The following is a 22,186-nucleotide window of genomic DNA, read 5'->3' as shown; positions in this document are numbered from 1 at the left end:
TACAATGGCTTCCCCCCCCCATACCGTCCCTCCCACCCACTACCCTCCCCTTTCCCACTCCCTCTCCCCTTCCATTCACATCAAGATTCATTTTCAATTATCTTAATATACAGAAGATCAGCTTAGTATACATTAAGTAAAGATTTCAACAGTTTGCTCCCACACAGAAACATAAAGTGAAAAATGATAGATGATTTTTTAAATGATGATGAAATCAGATCAGACCTATTGTCATGTTTAATCCCAGTGAGAGTCAAGTTGGGAATTGATAATTTCTTTTTTTTTTTTTTAACAGAAGATCAGTTTAGTATGCATTAAGTAAAGATTTCAACAGTTTGCACCCCCATAGAAACACAAAGTGAAATATACTGTTTGAGTACTCGTTATAGCATTAAATCTCAATGCACAGCACATTAAGGACAGAGATCCTACATGAGGAGTAAGTGCACAGTGACTCCTATTGTTGACTTTACCAATTGACACTCCTGTCTATGGCATCAGCAATCTCCCTATGCTCCAGTCATGAGTTTCCAAGGCTATGGAAGCCCTCTGAGTTCTCCGACTCTTATCTTATTTAGACAAGGTCATAGTCAAAGTGGAGGTTCTCTCCTCCCTTCAGAGAAAGGTACCTCCTTCTTTGAAGACCTGTTCTTTCCACTGGGATCTCACTCACAGAGATCTTTTTGCCAGAGTGTCTTGGCTTTCCATGCCTAAAATACTCTCATGGGCTTTTCAGCCAGATCCGAATGCCTTTAGGGCTGATTCTGAGGCCAGAGTGCTATTTAGGACATCTGCCATTCTATGAGTCTGCTGAGTATCTCACTTCCCATGTTGGATCACTCTCCCCTTTATTTATTCTATCAGTTAGTGTTAGCAGGTACTAGACTTGTTTATGTGCTCCCTTTGACTCTTAGTCCTTTCATTATGATCAATTGTGAACTGAAATTGATCACTTGGAATAGTGAGATGGCATTGGTACATGCCACCTTGATGGGATTGAATTCGAATCCCCTGGTATGTTTCTAACTCTATTTGGAGCAAGTAAGCTTAAGCATGTCCCAAATTGTACATCTCTTCCCTCTATTATTCCCACTCTTATGTTTAACAGGGATCACATTTCAGTTAATTTTCAACACTTAAGAATAACTGTGTGATAATTACAGAATTAAACCAGTCATATTAAGTAGAGCAGACAAAAAAAATACTAAGAGGGATAATGTATTAAGTTGTTCATTAACAGTCAGGGCTATGCTGATCAAGTCACCGTTTCTCATAGTGTCCATTTCACTTCAGGAGGTTTCCTTTTTGGTGTTCAGTCAGTTGTCACCGATCAGGGAGAACATATGGTATTTGTCCCTTTGGGACTGGCTTATTTCACTCAGCATGATGCGTTCCAGATTCCTCCATTTTCTTACAAATGACTGGATTTCGTTGTTTCTTACTGCGGTATAGTATTCCAAAGAATACATATCCCAGAATTTCTTTATCCAGTCTACCGTCGATGGGCATTTAGGTTGGTTCCAGGTCTTGGCTATTGTGAATTGTGCTGCGATAAACATTAGGGTGCAGACCGCATTTTTGTTTGCCAATTTAAATTCCGTTGGGTAAATTCCAAGGAGTGGGATGGCTGGGTCAAATGGCAGGGTTATCTTCAGGTTTCTGAGGAATCTACAGACTGACTTCCATAGTGGCTTGACCAGTTTGCATTCCCACCAACAGTGGGTTAGTGTCCCTTTTTCCCCACATCCTCGCCAGCATCTGTTGTTGGTAGATTTCTGTATGTGAGCCATTCTAACCGGGGTGAGGTGAAACCTCATTGAGGTTGTGATTTGCATTTCCCTGATTGCTAGTGATCTTGAACATTTTTTCATGTGTCGGTTGGCCATTTGGATTTCCTCTTTTGAAAAATGTCTATTGAGGTCCTTGGCCCATCTCTTAAGTGGGTTGTTTGTTTTGATGTTGTGGAGTTTCTTGATCTCTCTGTAGATTCTGGTTATTAACCCTTTATCTGTTGCATAGTTGGCAAATATTTTTTCCCATTCTGTCGGTTGTCTCTGCACTCTCCTGTTTCTTTTGCAGTACAGAAACTTCTCAATTTGATTCAATCCCAATAGTTGATTTTGGCTTTCACTGCCTGTGCCTTCCGGGTCTCTTCCAGAAACTCTTTGCCAGTGCCAATATCTTGAAGGGTTTCTCCAATGTTCTCTAATAACTTGATGTTGTCAGGTCGTAGATTTAGGTCTTTAATCCCTGCTGAGTGGATTTTTGTGTAAGGTGTAAGGTAGGGGTCTTGCTTCATGCTTCTGCACGTGGAAATCCAGTTTTCCCAGCACCATTTATTGAATAGACTGTCCTTGCTCCAGGAATTGGTTTTAGATCCTTGATCAAATATAAGTTGGCTGTAGATGTTTGGGTTGATTTCTGGTGTTTCAATTCTGTTCCATTGGTCTATCCATCTGTTTCTGTACCAGTACCATGCTGTTTTGATTACAACTGCCCTGTAGTATGTCCTGAAATCTGGTATTGAGATGCCTCCGGTTTTGTTTTTGTTGTACAAGATTGCTTTAGCTATTCGAGGTCTCTTTTGCCGCCATATGAATTTCAGCATCATTTTTCTCGATCTGAGAAGAATGTCTTTGGTATCCTGATTGGAATTGCATTGAATCTATAAATTGCCTTTCGGAGAATGGTCATTTTGATGATGTTGATTCTTCCAATCCATGAGCATGGAAGATTTTTCCATTTTTTGGTATCCTCTTATATTTCTTTCTTTAAGATTTTGAAATTCTCATCATAGAGATCTTTACCGTCCTTGGTTAAGTTTATTCCAAGGTATTTGATTGTTTTTGTAGCTATTGTGAAGGGGATTGATCTTAGAAGTTCTTTCTCAGCCGTGGCATTGCTTGTATATACAAAGGCTGTTGATTTTTGTGCATTGATTTTATATCCTGCCACTTTGCCAAACTCATCTATGAGTTCCAATAGTCTCTTAGTAGAGTTCTTTGGATCCTCTAAGTAAAAAATCATATCGTCTGCAAAGAGGGATAGTTTGACTTCTTCCTTCTCAATTTGTATTCCTTTGATTTCTTTTTCTTGCCTGATGGCTCTGGCTAAAACTTCCAGAATGATGTTAAATAGCAGTGGTGAGAGTGGGCATCCCTGCCTGGTGCCAGATCTCAGTGGAAATGCTTCCAACTTTTCCCTATTCAATAGAATGCTGGCCGTGGGTTTTTTATAAATTGCTTTGATTATATTGAGGAATGTTCCTTCTATACCCAATTTGCTTAGAGTTTTCATCATGAAAGGGTGTTGAATTTTATCAAATACTTTCTCTGCATCAATTGAGATAATCATATGGTTTTTCTTTTGCAGTCTGTTAATGTGGTGAATCACATTGATTGCTCTGCGAATGTTGAACCATCCCTGCATACCAGGGATGAATCCCACTTGGTCTGGGTGGATGATTTTCCTGATGTGTTGTTGTATTCTATTGGCCAGAATTTTATTGAGGATTTTTGCGTCTATGTTCTTCAGGGATATTGTTCTATGATTTTCTTTCAGGGCTGCATCTTTCTCTGGCTTAGGGATTAAGGTGATGCTGGCTTCATAGAAAGAATTTGGGAGGATTCCCTCTTTTTCGATTGTTCTGAATAGTTTGAGAAGAAATGGGATTAGTTCTTCTTTAAATGTCTGGTAGAATTCAGCAGTGAATCCATCTGGACCTGGGCTTTTCTTTGTTGGGAGGGCCTTTATTACTGTTTCAATTTCTGTTTCAGTTATGGGTCTATTTAGGTTTTCTATGTCTTCATGGTTCAATTTTTGTAGATTGCATGTGTCCAGGAATCTATCCATTTCTGATAGATTTTCCTGTTTGCTGGCATACAGGTCCTTGTAGTAATTTCTGATGATTCTTTTTATTTCTGTGGTGTCTGTTGTTATGTTTCCTTTTTCATCTCTGATTTTATTGATTTGGGTCTTTTCTTTTTTTAGTTAGTTGGGCCAATGGGGTGTCAATTTTGTTTATTTTTTCAAAAAACCAGCTTCTCGCTTGGCTGATTTTTTGTAATGTTTCTTTGGATTCAATCCTGTTAATTTCTTCTCTGATTTTAATTATTTCTCTTCTCCTACTAGATTTGGGTTTGGTTTGCTGCAGTTTTTCTAGGTCCTTGACATGCACTGAAAGCTCATTTATTTGGTACCTTTCCAATTTCTTGATATAGGCACCTATTGCTATAAATTTGTCTCTCAATACTGCTTTTGCTGTATCCCATAAGTTTTGATATGTTGTGTTGTTATCTTCATTTACTACCAGAAAGTTTTTGATTTCTCTTTTGATTTCTTGAATGACCCAGTGTTCATTCAGGAGCATGTTGTTCAGTCTCCATGTGTTTGCATACTTTCTGGGGTTTCCTGAGTTGCTAATTTCCACCTTCATTCCGCTGTGGTCTGAGAAGCTGCATGGTATGATTCTAACTCTTTTAAATTTGCTGAGACTTGCTTTATGGCCTAGTATGTGATCAATCCTAGAGAAGGTTCCATGCACTGCTGAGAAGAATGTGAAGTCTTTAGATGTAGGATTGAAAGTTCTGTAGACATCTGTTAGATCCATTTGGGCAATAGTGTCAATTAAATCTCCTGTTTCCTTGTTGATCTGTCCGGATGATCTGTCTATTTCTGAGAGTGGACTATTGAAGTCCCCCAGTACTATTGTATTGGAATCTAAGTCTCCCTTTAAGTCCCTTAACATATCTTTTAAATAGACCGGTGCCCTGTAATTAGGTGCATATACATTTTAATAGTTACATCTTCCTGTTGAATTGATCCCTTAATCATTATATAGTGTCCCTCTTTGTCTCTCTTAACAGTTTTTGTATTAAAATTTATTTTGTCTGATATTAATATGGCTACACCTGCTTTTTTTTGGTTTCTGTTGGCATGGAATATCTTTTTCCAACCTTTCACTTTCAGTCTGCAGGCATCTTTGTTAGAGAGATGTGTTTCTTGTAGGCAACAAATAGTTGGGTTGTGTTCTTTGAGCCAATCAGCCAAACGGTGTCTTTTAAGTGAAGAATTCAGACCATTAATGTTCAATGTGACTATTGATACATAGTGACTTTGCCCTGCCATTTTCCTGGAGATATTTTCTAGTATATGCTTTGAGCTTCCCATGCTCTTTTACTGGTAGGTGTTCTTCCTTTACCTTCTTTCATATTGATGGCCGTGTTTCTGTGTTTCTGAGTGTAGCACATCTTTAAGTATCTTTTGCAGGGCCGGATGAGTGGCCACAGTCTTTCAATTTCTGTTTGCTATGAAAGGTCTTTATTTCACCTTCATTCACAAATGAGAGCTTGACAGGATATAATATTCTGGGCTGGCAATTTTTCTCTCTTAGCACCTGTGCTATGTCTCGCCATTCCCTCCTAGCCTGTAGTGTTTCTGATGAGAAGTCAGCTGTGAGTCTGATTGGAGATCCTCTGAGAGTAATCTGACGTTTCTCTCTTGCACATTTTAGGATCTTTTCTTTATGTTTCACTGTGGAGAGTTTAATTACCACGTGTCGTGGTGAGGATCTCTTTTGGTCATGTTTACTGGGGGTTCTATGAGCTTCCTGTACTAGGATGTCTCTGTCCTTCTCCAAACCTGGAAAGTTCTCTGCTAGTATCTCACTAAAAAGGCCTTCTAATCCTTTCTCTCTCTCCATGCCTTCAGGAACTCCTAGAACCCGAATGTTGGTTTTTTTAATAGTATCCTGTAGATTCCCAACAATATTTTTTAGATTTCTAATTTCCTCTTCTTTTCTTTGGTTTGACTGTATCCTTTCCTGTTCTCTGTCTTCTAAGTCCGATATTCTCTCTTCTGCTTCACCCATTCTGTTTTTAAGGCTTTCTAGTGTGTTTGTCATTTGATCTATTGAGCTCTTCATTTCATTTTGCTTTCTCTTCAATATCACACTTTCCTGTTCTACTAGTTTCTGTGTTTCATTTTGATTCTTCCTTAAAATTTCATTTTCACGAGAGAGATTTTCAATCCTGTCCAATAAGGATTTCTGTAGTTCAAGGATTTGCTTTTGAAAACTTCTAAATGATCTTATCATAAATTTTTTGAAATCCGTATCTTGCATTTCTTCTATCTCATCGTCTTCATAATCTTGGCTTGGGGTGTTTTGTTTATTTGGAGGCATCATAGTGTCATCGTTGATCTTGTTCCCTCGATTTCTGTGTTTGTTGCTTGGTATAGTTAATTCTTCTTTCGTCACTGTGCGTTTTTTTTTTTTAATTTTTTTTTTATTTTATACTATGTCTGTGTTAAGTGGACTGCCTGCTGTTGGAGGAGCCTTGGAGGCTTGAGATGGGTGTGGCCTGAGAGCTCTGCTTGGTTCTTCCTGGTTACGGGTGTGCAAAGGTGACACTCTCAGGTTATGCGTAGTAAATCTCTCTCTTTTTATTTATTTATTTATTTATTTATTTATTTTATTTATGCAGGGGGTAATTAATACCGCACGGAACGGCTATGCAGAATTGATGGTATTTAGCTTCCAGTCTCTGGCTTCTACCCAAAGAGTCTGTAGGCTTCATTTCTCCTCTGGACTCCCACTGGGTTGCCTAGGCTACTGAATTGTAGTGACTCAGTTCCTTAGCTCTCCCCTGTTGTTATGTAAATCCAGAGAGGGGGCCTGCTCTTTGTCTCTTGCAAACTCAAGCCTTGCAGCCTTGCAACCTTTGCAAGGTTGGCGGAGAAAGAAACCCCCAAGCTTTTTTTTTTTCCCTTCTTTCCGGTAGTGAGTCTGCTGCACTTTCCGGCTCCCCTGTAGATTCTGACCCCCGTTTCCCCGCCAATGTCTCAGGTTATTGAGCTCACCTTCCCTTCCAGCGCCGATATGTGGACTCGGAGCCCTGGACGTCCCAACTCTCTCCGCTGGCGTCTGTGTGACATGCACTCCCCTTCCTACACTGGCACGCAGACCCTGCGGCTCCCGCGGCTCCCGCGACTCGGCTTCCGCAGTGGGCGACCTTGTTCTCCCAGTAGGTCCTCCGATTCACAGCCACTCGATCCAGGAGAGTTTCCTCTGCAATATTTTCCTGGTTCTTTTTCTGAGGCTACCGTAATTCCCCTTTTATTAAACTAAATTTTCCCGGACTATCGGTGCGCACCCTCACTATCCCGCCATCTTGGCTCCGCCCCCCATAAAATAAATCTTAATACATCTGAACACAATGGTATAAAATTAGAAATAAAATCAGGGATAAAACTGAGAAACTCAAAATATGTGGAAATTAAAAAAAAAAAAAAACTCCTAAATAACAACTGGTTCAAAGAGGAAGTCAAACAAAATTCTTTGAGATGAATTAAACAGGGACACAAAAATACCAAAACTCATGGCATGCAGCTAAACAGTGCTCAAGGGGAAGTATGTAGCTATAGATGTCCAAATAAAGGAATAAGAAAGGTCTGTCAAGAACCTAATATTCCAATACCTTAAAACATTGGAAAAATGAAAGCAAACTAAACATACAGGCAGGATGAAAGAAAAAAACAGAGGAGAAATTAAATGAAATAGAGAACAGAAATAATATTGTTAATAACTAGAATTGGCTGTAAACACTAAAGTGCTTACAGGAAAAAAAATAAAAATAAATTAAAAAAAAAAAAACAAACAAACATGATGTCTGGGATTTGCTTCCAAAAAATCCAGTAGAGGTAGAGGGAACAGAGGAGCAGAGGGGAATAGCAGTTTATAGATCAAACAAGACTGGCAATGTGCTCATTATTGTTTAAGGTGGGTAAAAAGTAAACATCGATGTTCATTTAATGTATTCTCTACCTGTGCAATTAACTATGTTCCATACTAAAGAGTAAAACACATACACACAAACATCTACACATACATTCCTTCAAAAAAAAAGTATAAGGACATGAAATAATGTACCAAATGTCAAAGAAAAAAGAATTACAGATAAAGTTGTGTTTTCCCAAAGGGATACTACTGTCATTCAGAGTATTATGGTTGTTTAACTTGTTAGGATTATTTTATTCATTTCAGAATGTTTAGCAATTTCAATTACTGTGTCAGTAGCACAACTAGTTGAAAGTAATGATGTAGGCAAAGTCTTATATAAAAAGTTATTCATCACAGTATCAATATACTATTGCTAGAAATAAAATAACCTTAATGTACAAGACACTAATTAAACAAAATACGCTGTATCAATAGAATGTATAATAACACCTAAAATTATGTACTTCTCTTTAAAGATGATGCACTGAAACCATGACACTGACATTTCCATGTCACACTTGCTTAGACAAATCCCTATTATTAAGGAAAACAAAAAAAGGGCCCAAAATTGTGGGTGATCCTGTGTCTGGCTGGAAGACTGAGTGCCTAGCCTATGCAGGAAGTCAAGAGCGTGGCACATCATGTCCCCCTGGGGGGAACCATGGTTGAAGACTCAGCACACTGAAACCCACCCATGACCTGACTGCTGGAAGGTGACAGGGGACCCAGGCACATTTCCTCCAACCCCATTTCCTGTTGAAGGGCCTTGCACTAGGTAAACAGCTCCCAGTTGTGGCCCAGACCCGTAAGACCACCTGGAAGGCTATGTAGGCTTTGTGACCTTCAAGCTGATTGGAGAAGTGTACAGGTGCCAGTATCAGCTTTATCCTGTAGAATTAGTGTTGCTACCCTGAACTAGCTACTCCCCTTTGCCTGCCCTATAAAAGCTTGTGTCTGATTGTTAATAAACAGACATGTTCACAGAAACTGTCTCCATTACTTCTTGTCAAAGAACACTGTCACTCTACCATCTCTAAAGCGTGGGTTTCGCAGGATGAGCCCACAGCCGGTGCCCAAACAGGGACCTGAACGCGTAAGGTAGGCAACAGTGGGGACCTCCCTGCTAGGAGAGGAGACATTGCCCATCAGTCAGGCCCCCAATCCCTCTCTGCTAGGTGAGAGGGCACTTCTGCACATCAGTCGGGCCCCCAATCCCTCCTGCTAGGTGAGAGGGTACATCCGACCCTTTCTAGGGACCCCCGCCATGTACATCAGCTCCCCACGTGGATCTTCTCTTGTCCCCCTGTGATAATTCTCTTGGCTACCCTCGTTTTCTCTCTTGGACTTTCTTGCCTCCTCATCGGACTGGTCTGTCTGTAGTTCTATCTTTCTAGCTCTTTCTTTCACTTTCCTGATTGGTTACTTACTTTCACCCTCCGCTATGAGCCAGATTCCAAGTAAGGACCCCAGGCCTAAACTCTTGCAGGCTTTGATGGAAACTCATGGCCTTAAACTGAAACAGGAAAAAGCTGAAAAGTTTTGGAAACCACTGCAGGCATGTGGCTTAAGATAGTAGACATTTATGACCCATTTATCTGGGAGGAGGTTTTACAAACTGCCCAATGGCAGGAGGTGGACACCCACATACCTGCCCCCTCCAGTTTTACCCTATAGTTACTGCCATCTTGCAATGCTTAGCACCCCCACTGCCATTTTCCCGGGCTCTGACTGCTGTGGTACGGGTTCAGGACCCTGCGGGAATAGGTGAACCCCCCACTAAGCTGAGGCTGTGGAGCAAAGGGCCAAATGCGATGCAATTGCCCTGCCACGTTTTCTCTGGCTTGTGCCCTACAACCTGTTCCTCCTCCCTCCTCTGCTCTCCATTTGGTGTGCCCCCACTGTAGGAAGGGCAACCACTGGGCAAAGGATTGTAGGTCCCAGTATGACAAAGAGGGCAAACCTTTAAATGGGAATCAGGGCATCCTCCAGCCCCGTCACCCCAAGGGGGACCGTCCCGCCATCCCAGTGTTGGATGATCCAATCAAATGGGAACAGATTCCCCTGGAGCTTACTGGATCATTCCTCTGGAGTCACAAATCAAGCCTCTTCAGGTCTTCAAGGACATAGCTGACTCAGGAGCAGATGTCACCATATTGCAAGAAGAGGAAGTTCCCTCAGGGTGGGAAACTATCCAGGGCCCTGATATGTGAGAGGTGGGGGGACTTTCTCCCCGTCAGCTAAAAAACCCTGTTACTTGGATAGACTCAGATGGACACAAAAATGCCCCTAAGGTTATTGCTCTCCTGTCCTGTTTTCTTGTTATGAGACTCCCACTTTCCATAAAAACTGACAATGATCCCATCTACACATCCAAAGTGTTCGCTTCCTTTTGTGTTAAGTATGCCATTCATCATATCACAGGTATACCCTATAATCCCCAGGGCCAAGGCATTGTAGAAAGAAGACATCAGGACCTTAAAAAACTCTGAGGGGCGGCCCGGGAGTCCCGGGGCAAGGGACGGGCTATACCTCTGACCAATCGCCCCCACTGCTGCCAGGCATCCGATCGCATCACGAAAAGGGGTGCTCGGGAGCATTCCTCGGCTCCCTCCCCTGGAGGCACTGAGGGCGGGGGCCTTGGCGAATGGCTTTCTCGCTGGCTACTTGCAGAGTGAGTAGACCCCAAGGGTCTTGGTGAGGGGCTGGCCCCCACCCCTGAGTCCCCGGGGTCCCTGCTGCCTGCTTGGGGCCACGCTGTGGGCGCTAATGTCACGCTCTCCTGGCCTCATCCTTGCCGCCCTCTGGGGGTTTGGATTCAAGGTTTGTTCCTACTGTCCAAGACTTTGATAAAAAACTTGCAGAGGCTGATGCTTACCTACATATCTTGATAGAACAATTAAAGCTTTTTGATGACAAGCTTCAAAGCTGCAAAGATGATGAACAGAGAAAGAAAGTTGAAACTCTCAAAGAGACAACAAATAGCATGGTAGAATCAATTAAACACTGCATTGTGTTGCTGCAGAAAGTACTATTAATCCTGTAGATGCAATATATCAGCCTAGTCCCTTGGAACCAGTGATCAGCACAATGCCTTCCCGGACTGTCTTACCTCCAGAACCTGCATAGTTGTGTAAGTCAAGCAGTGTCCACCTTCCCTACCAGTTGGACCTGTATTAGCTACTTTGGGACATCATCAGACTCCAACACCAAACAGTACAGGCAGTGGGCATTCACCACCTAGTAGCAGTCTTACTTCTCCAAGCCATGTCAACTTGTCTCCAAATACAGTCCCAGAGTTCTCTTATTCTAGCAGTGAAAATGAATACTATGATGCTGATGAATTCCACCAAAGTGGCTCATCCCCAAAGCACTTAATAGATTCTTCTGGATCTGCCTCTGTCTTGACACACAGCAGCTCAGGAAATAGTATGAAGCGTCCAGATACCACAGAATCACTTAATTCCTCCATGTCTAATGGAACAAGTGATGTGGACCTTTTTGATTCGCATGACTATAGAGATGATGACGGAGAGGCAGGGTCAGTGGAGGAGCACAAGAGTGTTATCATGCACCTCTTGTCACAGGTTAGGCCCAGAATGGATCTAACTAAGGTAGTTCTTCCAACATTCATTCTTGAAAGAAGATCTCTTTTAGAAATGTATGCAGACTTTTTTGCACATCCGGACCTATTTGTGAGCATTAGTGACCAGAAGGATCCTAGAGAGCGAATGGTTCAGGTTGTGAAATGGTACCTCTCAGCCTTTCACACAGGAAGGAAAGAATCAGTTGCCAAAAAGCCATACAACCCCATTCTGGGTGAGATCTTTCAGTGTCACTGGACACTACCAAATGATACTGAAGAAAATGCAGAGCTAGTTTCTGAAGGACCAGTTCCCTGGGTTTCCAAAAACAGTGTAATGTTCGTGGCTGAACAGGTTTCCCATCATCCACCCATTTCAGCCTTTTATGCTGAGTGTTTTAACAAGAAGATCCAATTCAATTCTAATATCTGGACCAAATCAAAATTCCTTAGGATGTCGATTGGTGTGCACAACATAGGGCAGGGCTGTGTTTCGTGTCTAGACTATGATGAACATTACATTCTCACATTTCCCAATGGTTATGGAAGGTCTATCCTCATGGTGCCCTGGGTGGAATTGGGAGGAGAATGAAACATTAATTGTTCCAAAACGGGCTACAGTGCAAATATTGTCTTCCACACTAAACCTTTCTATAGGGGCAAGAAACACAGAATCGCTGCAGAGATTTTTTCTCCAAATGACAAGAAGTCTTTTTGTTCCATTGAAGGAGAGTGGAATGGTGTAATGTATGCCAAATATGCAATGGGGGGAAACACAGTCTTTGTAGATAACAAGAAGTTGCCTATAATCAAGAAGAAAATAAGGAAGTTGGAAGATCAGAATGAGTATGAGTCTCACTATCTTTGGAAGGATGTCACTTTCAATCTAAAAATCAGAGACATCGATGCAGCCACTGAAGCAAAGCACAGACTTGAAGAAAGACAAAGAGCAGAAGCCCGAGAAAGAAAGGAGAAGGAAATTCAGTGGGAGACAAGGTTATTTCATGAAGATGGAGAACGTTGGGTTTATGATGAACCATTACTGAAACGTCTTGGTGCTGTCAAGCATTAGGTTGGGAAATACAGAGTTCACCCCAGTGACCAGGACAGCAGGTGCCATCAGGCAGCAGTCTTTCTGCGGGAGAACCTCGGCGCTCCCTGCATGTCGCCGTGGCCCCTATCTCAGGGATACTGGACTTGCCGACGCAGAGGAACAATTACAGCAGGAAAAGTCTCCCTTTCTTCCTGTGTGGCAGTTACAATTTTGACTTCAGTCCTGAGAAAAACTTTAGGTTTTGAAAACAAGATGTCTGCTCGTTTTCAAAACCCTGTGCTTTGAAAAGCATTTATAAATCCAAGTCTCAAGCTTGCCACACTAGTATTGCTATTCAGATATACAACCTGTTTCCTAGTTCATGTAATCTTGGATTCTCTCTCTATATATACGTATATATATATATAAATACAAATATATTTGAGATTTTTTCATAAATACTCCATCTACTGTAAATATTGGTTCCTCAGAGATGTTTTAGAAAACTAGCTCAATGTACTTAAAATCAAGTGTTAAGGAAATTTCATGGCTTCACCTACAATAACTTTTATTTCGGAATTGAACTGTTGCTGAGTTGTATCTAACGCTGGATTACAGTTTAATTATACTCAGTGCTTCCTACAGCTTCATAAAATAATTTTTCTAACCTTTTTCAAAAAAAAAAAAAAAACTTTGAAAAACAGAGTGAGGAGTATGGTATTCCCAGTAAATATGTTAACTTTGCTCTCTTCACCTTAAATTTCTTACAAGCCTCACACTCTGGAGAGCCACCAGCAGTAAGACACTGGAGACCCCTCAGGGGCACAACCCATTTGCCTCTGGTTTAATGGAAGGACCCAACCACCCAACAATGGTAGGCACCTGATCCCCTTCCAACAATGGGAAGAGGTTTTGCTCTGCAGCCTGTGTGGATACTGACCCAAAATGTCAAATTCTAGACCCCAATCTCTGAAAACTGACCCTCTGACAAGCCAACTTCAATGCCTTTCCCTGAATGAGATGCCAATGAAGACACACCAAAAGAGGAGAAGGCTGGACCCTGCCCAACATCAGGTGATATAAGGGGACCTGAAGGGTCTGGTGGGCCAAGCCCAACGCCTATCCCCAACCCCTAATCCCACGGGTTCACTGCTGGTGATGCTGATCTGTGCAGCACTGACATTAAACTCTCAGGCTGCTGGTGACCAGGCTGGGTTCCAGGATGACCCCGGTGATTTGACTTCTTGCCCAAATACACAGTAACTAGACTGGACCCTAGGACCAGCCCTTCAAAGATGCAGTCAGGTAGCTGGTAGAGCAGACAAAGAGGACCCTTGGACTGATTATCACTGCCATTATATCCACTGTCACTACAGTAGCTGGTGCAGCTGTTGCCACGATTTCCCTCGTCCAACCATGCGCCCCCAGTGTGATGCTTGCTTCATAGCTGTTTGTGTCTCCAATGTGCCTGTCTTGGACTGGGAAACTCAAAATCATAACTTGTCGGCCTGGATCAGGGGCCCTGGGGGTGGGACATTTTCTCAGGTGGTCTTCAATTTAACCCAACAAATTCTAAAGCTTAATGCCACCCACATTTCTACACTGGCAGTTACCACCTTTACACAGGGACTGGTCAATTACTGGTGGGGAGTCATGAAATCTTGGTTCCATACCTATGCATTGATTACTACAGTAGTGGTTATTGTGGGTTGTGGCTTATTGATCTGTTTTTTTTTTTTTATGATGCACTAAATAGGGTCACATCCACCAAGAGAAAGGTTGCCTTACTGGCTAAGATTTTGGCCATAGAGATAGTCTACCCTAAAAAAGAAGGGAGAGATGTGGGTGATCCTGTGCCTGGCTGGAAGACTGAGTGCCTAGCCTATGCAGGAAGTCAAGGGCATGGCACATCATGTCCCCCAGGGGAAACCCTGGTTAAGGACTCACCACACTGAGACCTACCTATGACCTGACTGCTGGCCCCAGACACATTTCCCCCACTTCCTGTTGAAGGGCCTTGTTCTAAGTAAACAGCTCCCAGGTGTGGCTCAGACCCATAAGACTACCTGGAAGGTTATGTAGGCTACATGACCTTCAAGCTTCAAGTGTTCGTAGATAGATAAAGCTTAAGACATTTTAATAACATGGTTAAATATAACATATTGCTGTTCATTAAAAAATATTATTAGTGGCTAGCGCTATGTGCTCACTCGGACTTACCCCTGATGGTAGAGCTAGAAACATTCCAAATCAATCCCATTAAGGTGGCATGTACCAATGCCATCTCACTAGTCAAAGTGCTTAAAGTTTATGATTGATCATAAAGATAGGATTAAATGTCAAGGAGATCACATAAACAAGACTAGTATCTGCTAATACCAACTGATAGAATTAAAAAGGAGAGAACAATCCAACATGGGGAATGGGATATACAGCAGACTCATAGAATGGTGGATGTCCTAAACAGCACTCTGGCCTCAGAATCAGCCCTTAAGGCATTCAGATCTGGCTGAAGAGCCCGTGAGAGTATTTTAGGCATGGAAAGCCAAGACACTCTGGCAAAAAAAAAAAAAAAAAAAAAAAAAACACAACCACACCTAAATGAGAGATCTCTGTGAGTGAGATCCCAGTGGAAAGAATGGGTCATCAAAGGAGGTACCTTTCTCTGAAGGGAGGACAGAACTTCCACTTTGACTATGCCCTTGTCTAAATAAGATCAAAGTCTGCAAACTCAAGAGGATTCCATAGCCTTGGAAACTCATGACTGGAGCATGGGGAGATTACTGATGCCATAAACAAGAGTGTCAATTTGTTAAGTCAACAACAGGAGTCACTGTGCACTCACTACTCATGTAGGATCTCTGTCCTTAATGTGTTGTCCAATGTGAATTAATGCTATAACTAGTACTCAAACAGTATTTTTCACTTTGTGTTTCTGTGTGGGTGCAAACTGTTGAAATCTTTACTTAATATATACTAAATTGATCTTCTGTATATAAAGAGAATCGAAAATGAATCTTGATGTGGATGGAATGGGAGAGGGAGCGGGAGATGGGAGGGTTGTGGGTGGGAGGGAAGTTATGGGGTGGGGGGGAGCCACTGTAATCCATAAGCTGTACTTTGGAAATTTATATTTGTTAAATAAAAGTTAATATATATATATACTTATCAATCTATACTAAAAAAATATTGCTTTGTAACTTGCCAAATTTATTTTGCAATTTATTTTAACAGGTTTCCATGCTATAGCAATGGGTAATCAGTACTTGATGAAACAGCAATGGGAAACCAGTACTAGTTATAGATGAATGCAATTTTAATTTTAATTGAATTCAGATAGAGATATAATATCAGTATCTTAAGTTATTTAGGTATAACTGCTAAATGTAAAATTGAGTAAAGGCAAATGAGATAAATGTGTTTAAATGTAAACTTTGGTACTCTCAGCACATTATATTCTATAAAAAAACTATTTGGGTTTGTTAACAAATATGTTTCCATAAACTGTCTATGAAAAGTAGTTCAATACTACTTAAAGTAACTCAGGCTGAAATTTGAAGTGTTACCTTATTTAAAAAAATGTTGTCTTAATTTGGAGATTTTTGTAAATCAAGGAAGGTTAAGAAGGAAAGAGTGTTCTTGTTAAGGAAAGTTAAGAAGGAAAGTTTTTTAATAAAGAAAGGACATGGTTTGTAAGAATACTTTATCCTGAGGGCTAGTTTACTCTAGACTGGAATGGAAATGATAGAACATTTCAAGTAAGTTGAAGACGATGTGTGGAAGTCACAGAAGGCTACGAAAGAAAGAAATTTTTGGATATAAAAGCTATTAATCTATTTCTCTTTAACATAGAATTAGAATATGATCCTCTGTTAAAGCAATGAGATAAAATAATCTATTAAGTTTTCTTAATGTCTCTGTTAGGTTCTAATTGTTTAAAAACAACTGAGTTTTTATTGAGTTATGATTTGTTTGTGCTTATTTTAAAACATCTGAGAAAGCACCTTGTAACAGTGATCAAATCTGGTCTATATTATGGCATGATGTTACGGGATCTTATTTCAACCACATATTTTAAGCCTTCTTGGCATCCCTAACAGGCATTCAAAAAAAAAAAAAAATCAAAGTTCCAAATTATTCGGACTTTGATATTCCCAGGTGGGCCCTTGGAAATACCAAAGGATATGTCTCTCATCTTGTAGAAATACCAACCAATCAGGCTATTTGGATTATATTAGAAGTACTGTCAAGATGTGGGGTGGTGCTAAGTTTTAAATTTTGATAATATAAAATGCTACTTATACAAATGTCTGAAAGTTAAAAAGTCTAATGAGCTGTGTTACTAGACCTGATGGTTATCATAATGAGAAAGGCCCAGAGGCCTTAAAGGGTAAAAGATTTTGTAGAATCCTACAGGTGCTTTCAAAAATACTGTGTAAAATAAGCAAGTACCTCTTGTTGGCTAATGAGTTTACAATTTTAAACATGGCAACTTAAAGTCTTTTGTCATCCACAGTTTTGTATAGGTTCCGATGGACTTTTTCAGCCACTTCTATTGTATTCAGTACTTTGGGATGGCTCTGTAAACAGATGAAGCCAATAATGCACTACAGGTTCCAACTGGGAGAAAGTATGGTTAATCGAGGTTACTAAGAGCAGAAAGTAATTCTAATTGGTTGATGGTAATAAAAAACAGCTAAAGGTTTTAGGAAACTATTACTGAAGCTGCTCTATTGTTCTAATTTCTATGCTGTTACATGTGTGCAGATGTTGTATGTCTACATGGAAAATTTATTAAGAACTCTGTTTTAATTGGCTTATGGATAAAATATCACTCACAAATTTAAACTGCTAAAATTAATCAGATACATTTTGATTCACGTGACCTGCATCTCTGTGTCAGATGTTTTAAATTTGTTGGTAGAAAAAAACTAAAATGTTTTTATATGTTTGTGCTTGAGGTTACTGATTAAACAAGCCACACCATGTTAGATATTTAAGAGATGTTTCCAAATACATGTATTCTTAAGATTTATAGAAGGCATTGGACCTTCCAATAAATGTTTTTATAAGTTATTTAACGGTTGAAATTGTTTGCTAAATTTTCATTTGCTGTTGGATTTGGAACTGGCTACCTCATTTCTCTATTCTAAGCCTGACTTATTCCCTCATTTCTCTATTCTCTTCAAGGTGAAAACTGACTATACTGAAGGACTCTCTAGGATGTACAATTTGATTTTTAGACCTTATAAAATAGATGGCTAACATTTTCCGTAAAGACATAGCCAAAATGAGAATTTAATTATAATTTCACAGCTAGATTTACTTCGCCATGGGCACAGTAAACAGGCAAAACCTCCCTTTCAGACCAAACAAAGGGAGAGAAAGTTTTAGAGTGAGGACATAACTTTCCTCATGGGCATTATCTATCTCACAAAAAAAAAAAAAAAAAAAAAAAAAAAAAAAAAAAAAAAAAAAACACCTATCAGAACATGCCTGTGATTACAGACTTCTAGTTTAGGCCACCAAAGATTAGAGATGGACCTTGAGCACCCTCTTGATCTGCATCCTCTGGTCTGCTTTAACAAAAACCAGGAGGAAAAGAAAGCTAGGCATCAGAAGCAATGTAAAGATAGGTGGCACGCCTATTAAAGACTGCTCTGTACAGTGATCTGCCCTCTAAGAGACCCAACAGGACAGACCACTACAGTGGCTTTCAATGTAGAAAGCCAGGGATTCAGCAGAAGTCAGCTTATGAAGAGCCCTGGCAGCTCTGCCAGCCAAGAGTTGGATCAATGGAAAAGGAACTGCCCTGGAGTCAAAGGATGCCCAATCAGAGCCGCAGATCTTGCTGGCTCCAAGCTGAAAAGCCCTTCACTCGGCCCAGCTTCCAAACTGACCACCACTGCTGAGGGGACAGCCAAGTAGGGTCAGTAACACTGTAGGCAGAACTGTAAATAAATTTGCTGTTAGACATGCCACTTGCCTTCAACTGGCTAACTCTCCTCCCAGGCCAGCTAGGTAATGGAAATCAACAGGGTGCCTTTCCCAAGGAGATTCACACCTCCCTTAGGCTGTATCCCATGTGAAGAGATTGATAGGTCTGGGCCTCATAACTGACAAGGCCTTAAAGCCCACCAGATTATTGTCAGGCCCCTTATGTCAGGTTCTATTTGCCTCTCAATCAGAAAACTTATTCGTGTTTAGAGAGCAGCTTTCATAGGTCCTCCAATAATGACTCTTTCCTTTGTTCTAGACCCTATCTAGCCCACTTGGGGCCTCATTCCTTTGTAATCATAGCCGCTACTGTAACATCAATGGCTCTACTCCTGACCTGTGTGTACTGATGGTCCTCTCCCCTACTTAATGTTGTATGATGGTTCAGGATTTTCTCCACAGACAAACCTCTCTACCCACAAGAGATAAGTGGCCTTTCTCCCAGTCTTGGTTGACATCAGCTTTAAACCACATCCATCAAACAGTCTTCACAAGGGTCCAGAGACCATTGGTTGCTATTCTTACCCCGTCTTTTATACTACCGTGTCTAAGTGTTTACAGGAGTTGATAACAGAACGAACTAAGGCCTTCACCAGCCAGATAGTCAACCAAATGCTGCTACAACGATATACTTGGCTCCCCACCCAGGAGACAGCAGCTTGAGACCTCATCCCATGCCAGCAGAGAGTACCTCATCACCCCATGTCAGTAAAAGTAACTCTAAAAACAGATCATCATCCCTCTACCCTTCCTGGAGTTTTGGCGCTAATGTAATCCCATACAACTCTTGCTTTATAAAAAACAAAAGGGGGGAATGTTAGTAAAATAGCACCATCTTATCTATGGTGCGATCTATACCCCAGACGCCTTCCTAGGCTCTAGTCCCTGCCGCCATGACCCCATGGCCCAAAACCCAGTGTCATCTCCACCCCCATCCTAATGGGATTCCCTGTTCCTCCTTCCCTGCCTGCCCCCACTGGGGCAAAGTTTTAAGAGGACCTGTTCATGAGCACATGGCTCTTTAGATTCTCTCTCTCGACCTCTCTCAAGCTCTCCTTCTCCCTCTTTTCCTTCTTCGCCCCTTCCTTCCTGTCTGTCAGGTTTCCCCACCAATAAACCCTTTCCCTTAAAAAAAAATAAGAGAGAGAGAGAATACAAACTCTAACAGAATGCTCAAAGAAAGAACACAGGCAATGAAGAAAAATGCAAAAGAACATTTTCTCAATTAAAAGAAAATCTTCAGTTTTGAGATTGGAGAAGCCCCACTAAAGGCTAAGGATAAACTTTTAAAAGACCCAAATAAACAGATGATGTTGAAATTTCACAATATCACATATAAAGAGAAAATCCTAAAGTTTCAAATGAGTACCTTTTAAGAAACAAAACTCATACTGGCATTGGGCTCCCTGGTAGCTCCACCAGGAGAAGATAACAGAGTGCTTTCAAAAACCAAGGGAAATTACACAGACATAAAATTTTATGTTCAGCTGAAGTATCAAGGGCAAAAGAAAGGTATTTTCAGAGAAGGTAAGGAGTCAGAAAAAGCACCTGCACATCCTGAGAAACAATCCAATGAAAAGCAAAAGGGAAAAGTAGGATGCTACAAATTGTGGAATCAGTTCAGATGTACACAGAAAGCCTAGCATGACAACTGTGAGTAGATGCCCAGGAAGACCAAGGCTTACACACTACCTCACCAAAATGGAGCATGAACTGAGCAATTACTAAGTTGTACAGAAGGCCAATCTATTTTATTTTGAGATTTAAAATATTGTTGTTGACACATGCAGGTTGAGTGGCATAGCATTTTCACTTCTCATTAGGTCCAAACATACCACAATGTTTTCTAATAAATAAATACTTTTGTAGTCATAAAATTAAAAATGCCACTTTCAGGTTTTTAATTTCAAAAGTCAAATCAAAATCCACAGTATTCACAGTGTGGTCTACGGGCTACATTTGAGAATTATCTGGAAGGTTATTTTTAAAGGAGATCCTCTAGAGATCATCATTTTAATAAACTCTCCAAGTGCATCTCTGCAAACTAAATTGTGTGAACCATGGCTATAAGGCAGTAATCTCCAAAATTCTCATCATACATCTTATCAGCAAAAAACTAAGTATTCACCTATATATGTTTGTTTACAAAATGCACATTATACCTTTATGTTTTATATATTATATGTATTATAAATATAAAAAATAGAAATTGTAGAGTATTAGGAAATGGCTTAACAATAGTTTAATATATGCTTTGGCCCAATCAAGAGGAAAGTAAAAATTAAGGATGGATTTTAAAAGTTGAAAAAATATTAACAAATAAAAGGAGGGGAGAATAAAGAATTACAGAAATGAAAACTGAAGTCTCCAGGCTGCTACATGAGGCTTTTTATACTTCAAATTAAAAAAAGGGAGACTGAGAGTAATCAGATGTTATCTCAAAGATGACTGAGGAAGTAACAAGGGCATTTCAACATAAACTTAATTCTGATCATCAAAAAGAAAGAAATTTGTTGATGTGTCAGATAAATATACAAGCAACATGAGGAGAAAATAATTGCATTATTTTAGATTCAGCCATAACCATAGATGGTAAAATTAGGCAGGTTTATGTCACACATTTTAACAAGTCAAATTTCATACAACTGTGGAATGATCCCAGGGCAACAGACACAAAAATTGGATATAGTCAGGTTATCAAAAATAATATTCAAATAATATAATCGTGACTGCAATAAAGATCAAAGAAAAGGGGAAAGGTATCCATATGCTAGGCTTCTCATTTAGAAAATATAATGAAATCTGTTTATTAGGAAAGCAAGTGCTTTAATTGCTGTGCTAAGTATCGTGGGACTACTGTATACCAAATGTTTGATAAAGAGTACCCAGCATCACTCCACTGTTTCTAATGACCAAGGAGAGGCCCAATAATCTATAGTTAAATGACTGAGAATCCCCTATAGGGTGATAGGGAGTGTTAAGTGAAATCCCTCAACCTATTCCAGAACACTTATGAGTACACTACTCTGGGAAGGTCATCTCAGACTTTCAAGTTCACACTGCAATTATCTCAGGGGAAAACTAAGCCATGTCTACAGTTTCCTACAAAGGCAGTCTATTGGAGTAAGAAGCCAAAGAGATTTCTGTAACTTTTAAAGCCGAACTTTAACAGCTGAAGGCAAATACACAGAGAGTACCCAACTGATAACTTTTCTATTACCTGCAAACTTCCCAAATATGTCAGAAAAAGGATAGGGCCTATCTATATGTGGATCCCTTACAACAAATCCAGTATTTATACTGGTCTATATATTTATTTGGAAATCCAATGAATTTCTTTAGGGTGTTAATGATGTTTTAACTTTAATACTAAAGAGAAACAAATCCAACAAATCAAATTCTCATGAAAAAATAATATAAGAGCTCACCTTTCCACAACCAAACTGACTGCTTGTGTGAGATCTGGATTTGCCACCTGGAGACGTTTCCACAAAGACCATACAAATTCTTTGTCAGCCTTAAAAGAAATAAAAGATATTTTGAATGTATTGTTTTGTACCAATACTACAGAAGATACTATATTAAAATTTGAAAATGAAAAACAATTATTTAATGCCTAGTGTTATAACTATACCAACAGATTCTTCAAAATAATGGCAGGAGAGTTTTATTTTTTAAAAGTTCTCACACTGGTAATCCCCATTCACTTTTATTTCTACCATCCACATTTTTGGGTACAAATGATGGAATCTGAATATCGAGGTACATTTTCTCCAAAAAGCAATTTTCCCTTCAGCTC

At 40.2% G+C, this 22,186-nt stretch overlaps 1 protein-coding gene and 1 pseudogene across 23 annotated transcripts in view; one reads left to right on the top strand and one right to left on the bottom strand.

The window, feature by feature from the left end:
* CNTLN (centlein) overlaps positions 1-22,186 on the bottom strand; it is a 396,518-nt gene that overhangs the window by 362,315 nt on the left and 12,017 nt on the right. For all 23 annotated transcript variants that reach the window (XR_011380190.1, XR_007919395.2, XM_051845306.2 and 20 more), the window contains exon 2: positions 21,816-21,904. Coding sequence is in view for 21 of the 23 variants with exons in the window: in XM_051845306.2 (XP_051701266.2) it covers positions 21,816-21,904 (89 nt within the window). In the remaining 2 variants the exon portion in view is untranslated. The remainder of the gene's footprint in view (positions 1-21,815; positions 21,905-22,186) is intronic.
* On the top strand, positions 10,761-12,429 carry LOC103347692 (oxysterol-binding protein-related protein 9-like; annotated as a pseudogene).

Source organism: Oryctolagus cuniculus, chromosome 1 (assembly GCF_964237555.1).
Source record: "Oryctolagus cuniculus chromosome 1, mOryCun1.1, whole genome shotgun sequence".
NCBI classification, from domain to species: domain Eukaryota; kingdom Metazoa; phylum Chordata; class Mammalia; order Lagomorpha; family Leporidae; genus Oryctolagus; species Oryctolagus cuniculus.
The sequence above is the reverse complement of the archived record's forward strand: the minus strand, read 5'-3'. Positions and strand labels throughout refer to the sequence as shown.